This window comes from Populus alba, chromosome 3, assembly GCF_005239225.2.
Source record: "Populus alba chromosome 3, ASM523922v2, whole genome shotgun sequence".
NCBI lineage: Eukaryota > Viridiplantae > Streptophyta > Magnoliopsida > Malpighiales > Salicaceae > Populus > Populus alba.
In genome coordinates, this window is record NC_133286.1 from 8,852,668 (window position 1) to 8,864,328 (window position 11,661).

The 11,661-nt window shown below is 35.8% G+C and overlaps 1 protein-coding gene across 1 annotated transcript; it reads left to right on the plus strand.

Annotated features, from left to right (window-relative positions):
* The first annotated feature begins 1,997 nt into the window (after positions 1 to 1,997).
* On the plus strand, positions 1,998 to 10,786 carry LOC118037954 (homeobox-leucine zipper protein ATHB-15). The gene is made up of 18 exons (XM_035044142.2): positions 1,998 to 3,334; positions 3,594 to 3,753; positions 4,023 to 4,123; positions 4,240 to 4,330; positions 4,722 to 4,817; positions 4,892 to 5,005; positions 5,097 to 5,180; positions 5,261 to 5,416; positions 5,525 to 5,599; positions 5,738 to 5,844; positions 5,928 to 6,120; positions 6,399 to 6,584; positions 6,705 to 6,785; positions 7,370 to 7,504; positions 7,588 to 7,913; positions 8,413 to 8,518; positions 9,038 to 9,187; positions 10,383 to 10,786. The coding sequence occupies exons 1-18, from the start codon at positions 3,126 to 3,128 to the stop codon at positions 10,527 to 10,529; spliced, it is 2,517 nt and encodes an 838-aa protein (XP_034900033.1). The 5' UTR covers positions 1,998 to 3,125; the 3' UTR covers positions 10,530 to 10,786.
* The last annotated feature ends 875 nt before the right edge of the window (positions 10,787 to 11,661 follow it).

Consider the following 11,661-nt stretch of genomic DNA (forward strand, 5'->3'; position numbering starts at 1 on the left):
GTAAGCATTTGATTAAATAAATTTCTAAAATTAAAATATAGTACAGAACACCTAAACCAGGAAAAAAAGAGCTAGGACTTAAAAGTATAATAATTTATCTATTTTAATGGTTTAAGAGATTTCTGACTAGTGGTACATGTAGATTACCATTAGAGGCTGACCATTTAGACGACTTGTGGTTTTCGACAACCTAACTTTGAAACAAATACTCGAAGCTGAAAAAAATTTAGGTTATATCCACTTAAACTTTAAATAACTTTAGATCTGTTTGACGAGATTCTCGGGACTCCCAATAAATTTTAAAATTACCATTTGTGTTATGTGTATGCGTTTTAGGAAACCCAACAAGTAGATCATCAACTATGAACATTTAGAAACAATATTTTGATGCGTTAAGAATTTATAATTATAACCACTTTATAATTTTATTTAAAAAATATTTTTGTTTAGGATTAGATATATATGTCTTATTTTTATTTTAGATTTATTAATAAAATATAAATGAGTTTTAAAGATAAAAAATTATTTATTAATAAAAAATATGTTTTTTATTTGACTAAATCCAATGCCGTGTATGCTAAGTGGTCGTTTGTTATTATCATACAATGTATTTTTTTTAAAATGTTTTTGAGTTTGAAATAAATCAAAATAATTTTTATTTAGATTTTTTAATATTAACAAAACAATATCATAAAAAATAATTTAATATATACATTTTTTTTTTGTTTGAAGATAAATATAATGCAGGTGGAAAGAGTTTCCAAAGCAGCAACACCCTATCTTTCCCATCCCAACGTTACATCAACCACCCACCACCCTGTCTGTCCATATGTGTATGTGTGTGTATATTATATATATATTCCCATCCCACATGTCATATCACATCCTATCACTTATCTTTCTTATTTATTTATATATTCCCATATTTGTCACGTCATGCATATCATGCCCGCATTGGCAGTGCCTGATGATGACGTGGCATTATTTATTGTCACTCTTAGGCTTAAAAATAAAATATACTCTTTAATTAGAATTAAAAACAAGTTCTTGTTTAGGCTACCGTGGAATATGGATGGAATGTTTATTTTTACTATTATTTTTATTATTTTTTTGGTTTCAGCTTTAAAGAATGAATCGAGAGAGACGCATGCAAAAACTCATCATGCTGTCCTCTGCCGTGCCTTTATGGTTGGTTGGCTCCCTACTGCTCTTTTTCTCGTAAGCTTCCCCTCCCTCCCATTCGCGCATTTTATTACTCTCCTTTTTCTTTTTGCCCCTCTCTCTATCCCTAATTTACTCCATTACCATTGACTTCATCAAGCTTGATTATTTTTACGTTTCAAAAATATTTTTAAAAAAATTTAAAATTTTTAAAATATTTTATTAATTTAAAATTAATATATTTTTAATATTTTTTAAATTATTTTAATATGTTTATATCAAAAATAATTTTTTTTTTAAAAAATTATTAATATAAATTTTAGTACGAAAAATTATTTGAAAACAATCACAACCATAATACCAAATAAGCTTATCGGCTTCTTTTATCTTCTCAAATCCACTTGAGTTATCTGCCATAATTAATGTCACAAAAGATCCTTTTCGGGTTAGAAAGAAATATTGTTGCCTGTTTTATAAGGAAATTACTTTGTAAATTTGTTTTAGTTTTTGAGATATTTATATATACTTAATTATCTTCATTTCTTCTTACATTTTAAGTTAATCTTAAGGTTGTTTTTTTTCTTCTCAATTTCTCTACAAAAATATGCTTATATATGGAAATTCAAAACCTAATTCATTACAACAATTAGCACTAAATAATAATAATAATAATAATAAAACAACGCACGTGGAATAATAAGAAACACAACCAAGGGAGGCAATCATAAACGAATTAACCTAAAACAATTTTTAACTGTCACACCAAGATGATCCGAAAGGACATATCTGTCATTACGAAACTCCATCTGAAAAGAAAAAAAGAACTTCCCATTTCCCCACACAGTGGAAAGGAAGTTTGAAGAGTGAAAGAAAAGTCTATTCTCTCTCTTCTCTCAAAGCCGAAAGTGACAAACCAATGAGAAAGACGCACATAATACACAGACAACACAGCAAAATCCTCAAAAGCAAAGTCACCACCACCACCACCACCACCGCCTACTACTACTACTACTACAAGTACTGTTGTTGTTCATCCCTTCATTTTTTTCCCCCTAGTTCCAAGTTCTAATCCTCTTTGACGAGCAAGGTTGTCCTTCTCCTCTTCCTCCCTTCCTTCATCTCTCCTTCAACAGTAAATATATTTAGAGAACGAAAAAAACAAATTCTACAATTACATATTGCAAAGCCACCATTAAAAAGGAATCAATTTCCGTTTTGTTTCTTTCTTTCTTTCCCCAATGAGGTGAGGGCCAAAAAGGGATTGTAAGGAAATGTTTCAGCGGTTAGGGACGATTGCTTTTAAGGTTTGGATCGGCCATACGGTGCCGTAAAAGGAGAGATCTCTCTCTGGCTAGTGAATGTTTTGGGGTTTTGTGGCTGAGACAGATCGTTTGGTGTGGAGCTCTTGATCTCGAAAGGTTTATGCTCTTCTCGTGTTTGGGGTCTGTCTGATAAGTAGACAAAATACAAGGATGAGGAGGATAACGATGTATCCATCCTGGACGTCGTTGTCCCTTGTGGGTTTTTCTCTATCTTTACATTTCACAATCAGCAGCCATTAAAAATCCAAAAAGCACTTCAAATTCTGGTTAAGGAAGAGAGACTAGCTGGGCCTAGTTTACTTTTATTTAGGCTGTTTGAGTTTTAACAAGTGTCTCCCAGCTGTATGTGTCTGTTTGTTCAGGCCCTTCCTTTCCTTTCCTTTCTTTAAGCTGGTAAAGGTGTTGTAATCTATGATTAAAAGAGGTTACGTAGGTGGATTTAAAGCTGCAAGAAGTTGGTTCAAGGTGTGATTAAGCACAAGAAGGTAGTTGGGTTAGAAGAGGCACTCAAGGGGTTTTCTTTGGGATCTTGTCGGGCCTTATAAATTTAGAAGCTTGAAAGGGAAAGAACCCGCCTCCCTTTGTGTGGTTGCTGTGTTGCAAAAATATATTTGGTGGGTATTTGTGAAGTTGAATTTGAATATGGCAATGTCCTGCAAGGATGGTAAGCAGCCTATCATGGACAATGGCAAGTATGTCCGGTACACGCCTGAGCAGGTCGAAGCCCTGGAAAGGCTCTATCATGATTGTCCCAAACCCAGCTCCATTCGCCGCCAGCAGCTCATTAGGGAGTGTCCAATTCTCTCCAACATTGAGCCCAAACAAATCAAAGTTTGGTTTCAAAATAGAAGGTATAATAATAAATTACTGGTTTCACAGCCAAGAAAACAGATTTTCGATTTTTTTATAGCGTTTTGTATTTGTTTGACATGTTAATTTGACGTACTTTGCTTGTATAGAAGAAAAAAAATGGAAAGGTTTTTCTCCTTAAACTTTTGTACTCCGGCTTGATGCCCCTTGCTGGACGTTGTGATTTTTGAAATTCTGGATTTGCTATCTTTCCATGATTTTATCTTTGAATTCTTTTGTAATGCTTGTTATATTCTTCAGATGTCGAGAAAAGCAGAGGAAAGAGGCGTCTCGCCTCCAGGCGGTGAATAGGAAGCTGACTGCAATGAACAAGCTTCTGATGGAAGAGAATGATAGGTTGCAGAAGCAGGTGTCGCAGCTGGTGTATGAGAATGGGTACTTTCGCCAACATACCCATAACGTGAGAATTCTGCCTCTTTTTTCTTGCTATATCATCCGCTGCATATCATATCATGCTTGGTTACTGGGAACTTGAAAGGGACTGTAAATTGAAATTTTGGAATTGCTGATGAGATGTGGAAAAAAAAATTTCTATTCGCTATAACTTGTTAGCAATCAAGGGGTGCGCAATGGAAACGCTTTTCTTTTTGTTAGAAAAAAGAATTATTATTATTTATTTACTATTGAATTATGTGGAAATTGAGATAGAGATGGTTTGTTTTCTTTCAGACACCGCTTGCAACCAAAGATACAAGCTGTGAATCAGTGGTGACAAGCGGTCAACACCACCTGACACCTCAGCATCCGCCAAGGGATGCTAGTCCTGCAGGGTTAGTGGGGTTCTGGTTGTTAGGTCCTTTTCTATTATGGTGCTTTGTGACCACTTGGTTGTGTGTATGTGCGAGCTAGTGTGGAATTTCGAATTTATTCTTTGTATTTTTTCTAGGCTTTTGTCCATTGCAGAAGAGACTTTAACAGAGTTTCTTTCAAAGGCTACTGGAACTGCTGTAGAGTGGGTCCAAATGCCTGGAATGAAGGTATCTCTCAGTGCTTTTTTTTTTTTTTTTACTTTCATTAATTAAGAACTATTTTATCTTGTAAAAAATATTGCAAAATTTAATCAGCTAAATTATTTTATTTTATTTATTTAATTGTTTTGCATTTAAAGGAGAAGTATATAAATGTGCAAAGACGGAACTAAGTTGATCTCCTCATTACAAACGTCTATAATGTCAGGCTACTGAATGCTAGAACTTCCATTGATTTTTTTCTAAACCATGGTTTGATTTGAATTTCTTGATCTGAAAATACATGCTTTGTTCTTTGTCCATTTTTAGCATTAAGCGTGAATTCCACCAATTGATTTTCACCAAGTTGGGTTTTTCTAATCTGTTTCTTCATCACAATTTCGTTTTTTCAAATGTGTAGCCTGGTCCGGATTCCAGTGGAATCGTTGCTATTTCTCATGGTTGTACTGGCGTGGGAGCACGAGCTTGTGGCCTAGTGGGTCTAGAACCTACAAGGGTAAGTGCACTTGGTTTGCCATACCATTTTCTACTGAGTTGCCAAGGTTATGTAATAGATTGTGTTCCTTCCAGGTTGCTGAAATCCTCAAGGATCGGCCATCGTGGTTTCGTGATTGCCGAGCTGTGGATGTGCTTAATGTGCTGCCCACCGCAAATGGTGGAACCATTGAGCTGCTTTATATGCAGGTAAAGGACTAATCATCATGCATTTGTTGTTTCTGTTAAAACCCTTTAGCTGCAATTATGTAATTACTTCTATTTTTTATTGAGGATATAGCTCTATGCGCCAACTACGTTGGCACCTGGTCGTGACTTCTGGTTGTTGCGTTATACTTCTGTTTTAGAAGATGGAAGCCTTGTGGTATGCTCCCAAACTCTTAAAATTTGTAATTCTTAGAAAATTTAGTAGAATTATTTACTTTCTACTCATGCAATATTCAGGTATGTGAGAGATCACTGAAAAATACTCAGAATGGCCCGAGCATGCCACCAGTGCAGCATTTTGTGAGAGCAGAAATGCTCCCAAGTGGGTATCTGGTACGGCCTTGTGAAGGTGGTGGTTCAATTATACACATAGTTGACCACATGGATTTGGAGGTAGGATGTGCCGAACACAATTTATTTTTTAAGTTTTTTATAAACTATGTGATTTCAAATTTCTATTTGACCCAAGATCATAACTTGATGACTGATTTCTTCAACTAGCCTTGGAGTGTGCCTGAAGTACTACGGCCGCTGTATGAATCCTCAACTGTACTTGCTCAAAAGACAACAATGGTGGTAAGCAATTTTTCTACTTTTTATGTCATGAACATTTAATGGATGTACAGAAACACTGATGTAGTTTGGGTGATGCAAGTGTAACTTCTGAACCAGACGGGGACTAATATTTCAATAATGTATATCCTTTCCATTCAGGCTCTACGCCAGCTGCGGCAGATAGCTCAGGAAGCTTCTCAGTCTAATGTGACCAACTGGGGCAGACGACCTGCAGCTCTACGAGCACTGAGCCAGAGGTTGAGCAGGTATTAATATCTTCTGTTGTTTGATAGTATCTGATTCAATCCATTAATGATCTGCCAGTTAGAATCTAATGCAATTTTGGCAGGGGTTTTAATGAGGCTCTCAATGGATTTAGTGATGAGGGATGGTCGATGATTGGAAATGATGGCATGGATGATGTTACTATCCTCGTGAACTCATCTCCTGACAAGTTGATGGGTTCAAATCTTTCCTTCACTAATGGGTTTCCAGCTGTCAGCAGTGCTGTCCTGTGTGCTAAAGCATCGATGCTTTTACAGGTAAATTGTGCACTATGTGTCTTATATGTAACCTCAACAGTTAGGTTCTTGCAATTGGGAATTGTATTGCTCTTTATTTATGGATTTTTTTTGACAATACCAAGAGATAGATACATGGTATTTCTACTTCATAAAATTGAATACAAAGAAAGGCTGACAATTTGTTTCTAATGAAGTCATAATTTGAATCTTGTTTTCCTTTTTGTTTATTCCTGTGTCTTGTCGTTGATTTGTTGTTTGTCATCTTTTTCCTCATGCTGTGCACTTTACTTTTTCAGAATGTCCCTCCTGCAATCCTTCTCAGATTCTTGCGAGAGCACAGGTCAGAATGGGCAGATAACAACATCGATGCCTATGCAGCTGCAGCGGTTAAAGTTGGTCCTTTTAGCTTACAAGGTTCTCGAGTTGGAAGTTTCGGGGGTCAAGTTATACTTCCGCTGGCTCACACTATTGAACATGAAGAGGTGTGCCATTTGATCATGCTTTTACAGCTTGGACAATGCCTTGTATCATAAATTCAACATGGGTGTTATATTTATAATTTTCACCTTTGTCTTGCATCTGATAAGCTCTGTGTCCATTAGTTCCTGGAGGTCATAAAACTGGAAGGTGTTGGCCATTCTCCTGAAGATCCAATAATGCCCAGAGATGTGTTTCTTTTGCAAGTAAGACCTTTCTTTTCTATGCTTTCTGTGTTTCTCTCTTAGACAAGACGAGCTTGTTTTTCCTGTCCCGAGTCAGCAGATCAATCTTCAAACAAAGCTATGGAGTGAGGGAAATCAGTGAGAGTTCTCATGAACTTTTGAAATGGACCCACCCTGTACTATTTTGGAATGAACTACAGAATTTGAAAGACAGAAATAGTTGTGTAGATCTCCCCCATCGGCCATTTTTGTTCAGATAGGAATTAGTGGAAATCAGCTTCTCCTTCTTTTGAAAGATCACATTTTGGTTTCATAGCAAGAACAAGTTTCTAGAGTAGAAGTTTAAAATGAAAAGAAAATTTGCTTCATGTTTCCAATTCTCTTCCTAAATATATTTTTGAGGTCCTGAATTGCCAATCACCTGGGTATCCTGGAAAGTATGGGGAATCTAGTTACCCCTGGTTTGGTTTATGCATTATGAGTATCCTTAATTAGACTTGGGCTGAGATTGCACCACTTGATTCATTTCAATCTTTTATCTTTTGATGACATACATTATTCTTCTGGTTCTCTTCTTATTTGCTCCACTTGTTCATCTCTGACAGCTCTGCTGTGGAATGGACGAGAATGCTGTTGGCGCATGTGCTGAACTTATATTTGCTCCCATTGATGCTACTTTTGCTGATGATGCACCGCTTTTACCTTCTGGTTTTCGCATCATTCCCCTTGATTCTGGGAAGGTTAGCTTACTTGATTCTGAAGTAGTTTATTTCTCCATGCCTATTTATTAGGCTGTTAATTAAGTCATTGAAAAATGATGCAGGAAGCCTCCAGTCCAAATCGTACCTTAGATCTTGCGGCTGCTCTTGAAGTCGGACCAGCTGGAAACAGAGCATCCAGTGATCATTCTGCTAATTCTGGTTGCACAAGATCTGTAATGACAATCGCATTTGAATTTGCATTTGAGAGCCACATGCAAGAACATGTAGCATCAATGACTCGGCAATATATCCGCAGCATTATATCTTCAGTTCAGAGGGTGGCATTGGCACTATCTCCTTCTCATCTTGGTTCACAGGCTGGTCTTCGGTCACCACTGGGTACTCCTGAAGCACAGACACTTGCTCGTTGGATCTGCCAGAGCTACAGGTGCGTCGGTTGTTCCCTCTCATAGATGTTATCTTGATCAGAATGGGTCATTTTGTGACCTGGGTGATAATCCAGGGCATTCAGCTGAGCAAGTCAATTTAGTTATCTGAGAGATGTTGCCTGATGACCAAGTCATTCTAGTCTGTCTTCTCCCATGAGAAATAGATTTCTTTGTTGTTATTGAATTCTCTTTACTTTTGTTACATAATTTTAAAATGATAATGAATTTGAATATGTTGATAAAACTTTTTCTGGATTCAAATAGGATGTTCTCATTTGTATACACAGGAGAAAATATATGTGGACTGAAAAAGAATTGATTTTTTGTTTTGGTCAAAGGTCAAATTCTTTCAAATTTCATGTTGCTGTTAAAAGCTTTTCTATAATCTATGAAGTGACTACATTTTCCAAAGAAAAAACCTTTTGAACTTGGACAGTAGAGATGTTTAATTGACTGAACACTTGTTACTTTATTTAATACTTGGTCACGACTTTGCAGGAGCTATTTGGGTGTGGAGCTACTCAAATCCAATGGCGAAGGAAGTGAATCTAGTCTGAAAACCTTGTGGCATCATTCAGATGCTATTATGTGCTGCTCAATGAAGGTGTGCATGACAACAATATATCCTGCTTTCCATTGCCGTTAATGATAGAATACTTGGACAAGGATTTAGGAATTATGGGGACCTACACAAACATGGTATTAAATTGACCAAAGGCATACCTTCCCATGAATGTTCCCTGTTACCTTGCAAAGGAGACACTTTTATAAAATGGCATATGGTCTATCTTCTACTATACAGTTACTTGCGTGCATAACTAGAAGTTTTTGGAGTCTGTTATAAATGATTATTTCTGGACATATCTTGTCGTATTTGTAATGTGCTGGAAAACGTGTTGAACCAACAAAATATTATTATCATTTGCATGTTCCTAGAGTGAATTTTTCATGCATATAATGCAAGTTGAATAAATATTGTCAGCTTTTTTGTTTAACATGCACTGCTATTTTGTATTCAGGTCTGAATTCAAATGCCATTATTATGCTGAAGTACTACCTCAGCTCTGTTGCTAACCTTTTGTATTCAAAGCAATTTGGTCTTGAACTTGGGTGAATTTTGCAGGTGTTGCCCGTCTTTACTTTTGCAAACCAAGCTGGACTTGACATGCTTGAGACAACATTAGTTGCACTGCAAGACATAACTTTGGAAAAGATATTTGATGATCATGGAAGAAAAACTCTCTGCTCAGAATTCCCACAGATCATGCAACAGGTTTTCCCTTCTCTCTTAAATCTTAGTGAAGGAAAAATGGATCCAGGTTAAATTGAGATTTATATTCACCAAATGCCATCACAAAAGGACAAAATAATTACTATGCTTAAGAACAAACCTTAGCTTTCATTTCTTCCAGTTTATTATTTTTGTTTCTCATTTATCACAAGTAGATATTGCCCATCTAATTGCTTTTGGTCTTACACTAGTGTTTGGTTAAGGGCCACTTTGCTTTGAAAGCAAAATACATAGCATTTTGAAAGGAGATTGCTTTGTGTTTAGATCAAAGCAGGGTGCCTTGGCTTAACCATAAGCAAAACTGTTTATTTTGGGGCCTATTTTATCAAGTAAAAATATAAATTTTTAGAAGCTCAGGAGCCAATTACCCAACACTGCGTCTACAAATGCTACTTTCTCAACAAATTATGTACCGCAACACACCACAACATAGCAGTCAAAGCAATCACAACATTGCAAGACCAAATTGGCGCTTTTTTGTATATGTTTGGTAGCAACCATTTACATTAATCTATCATTTAAAACTTTCATTTCCCTAAGATGCCTGTATTTTTTTTTTTTAATTTTCTCTAATTCTAGATTTGTTGATTTGCTTGAATAACCTCGATTTATTTTGAAAGAAGATGAAGGGAGGAGATTGAATTTCCATCTGTCATGTTAAATTACAAATTTGCCCTTGTTTTTTTCTGTAGGTTTCTCATTTTTTTCTTAATGTTTGGCCTGACTCAATTTGCACTGTCCAATTGGGGTTGACCTCTCTAGATACAAGTTTTGTATTTTGTTTTTGTTTTATTGAAAATCAAACTCAACAATATACGCAAAACCTTTTCTTTCCCACAGTGGCGCACTTCATATTTATGTTTGAAAGTTTATTACCAAGATGATAGCAAATCTCTATTCAAATCTAAGTTTATTCTGCATGTAGACCTAACATGTTCGGGCAAATGCACACATCAATCAATAAACAATGAACCATAATAATGTTTGTGTAGAGATTATTCCATCAATAAAGTACGTGTAATAGTCTGGAAAATAATGTAATATTGAAGCATGATATGCTAAAGAATAACATCTTTTGCTTTGGGCAGTTTCCCCCCATAAGATATTGTAGAGGGTAGCCTGGCCTGGCTTTGGTAGGTTCAATATCATCATCTTATGTATGTTTTTCTCTTGCTAGGGTTTTACTTGTCTTCAAGGTGGTATCTGTTTGTCAAGCATGGGCAGACCAGTTTCATATGAAAGAGCTGTGGCCTGGAAAGTGTTGAATGAAGAAGAAAATGCGCATTGCATCTGCTTTATGTTTATAAACTGGTCTTTTGTCTGAGACTAGAAACCAGAATCTAGTGGAGTGGCTGATTTAAGAGTGAGAACTCTATACCTGTCTTATTTTGCTGGCTTGTATTTCTTTTATGTATAACATGTTACAACTGTGGAGCACCTAGTTCTTTTGCTATGTTATATATTTGTGTGGGGTTCATTATCGTAGAGATTATGGACGAGACGATCTAGTTGCCGGGGATCATTTTGTTTCTGACTGGTTTGTTCTTAAGTCCTCACCTGGGTCTATGTTGATTATTGCAACCCAAATCTGTCAATTCTGGTTTTTTCCTGTGTGGCTTACAGGGATGATCTGTGGTGATTATTTGTGTCTGGGATAAGTTAGGCAGGTTCTTTCTGCATCAGCAATCATGGATTACCTAATGAATCTGCAAGAAACCTAGGTTGCTGTTTTAGATTCTATTAGCTGGGTTGCTGTTTTAGATTTATCTGCAATACGCAATAGGTTCTATCCAAAAGACTTTTAAGTAGAATTTGTCTCCAGAAGTCCAGTCGTCCATGAACTTTGCTCCTTTTTAACCAACGAGCTTGTACCTTTGTGCATCCTTGTAATCTTTAATGTGTTAACAAGTCTTCCTTTATCATTTTAATCCTAGACGTTACAATTTTTATTCTTCATCGTCAAGGCTTTCGTCAGCAGGTGTTTACTCACAGCATGAAAACTTTGTTAATATACTCTTGATCCTTAAAATTGTGTTCCATCAACGACTTGTTTGCCAGGAAAAGTTTTGAAGCAAAATGGACTTTTGTGTAAAAATTCATTTGAGCACAAGACAAAGTTTTTGGGAAAATTACATTTTATCCTATTATAGTTTAGTTATTTTAGTATCTTTATTTACTTATTTTTTTTATAAATTATAGCTTGCATCTCATTGTTTATAGTATTTTACATCTTCATGGATGCTAGCAAAGAAAAAATCAACTAATTTTTTTGGAATATTTACATATTCTAATTAATAATTATAGAGTTTTTAATACTTAAAATTAAAAAAAAAACCTGTAACCGCAACTCTCATACAATAAATGAGACCCTGTGAATTCAAAATATCAAAAGAACTTTCTACAAGGAAATTTCTCCGATCAACTATCCCTAATTTTACCTTAAACAAGGCAATCTT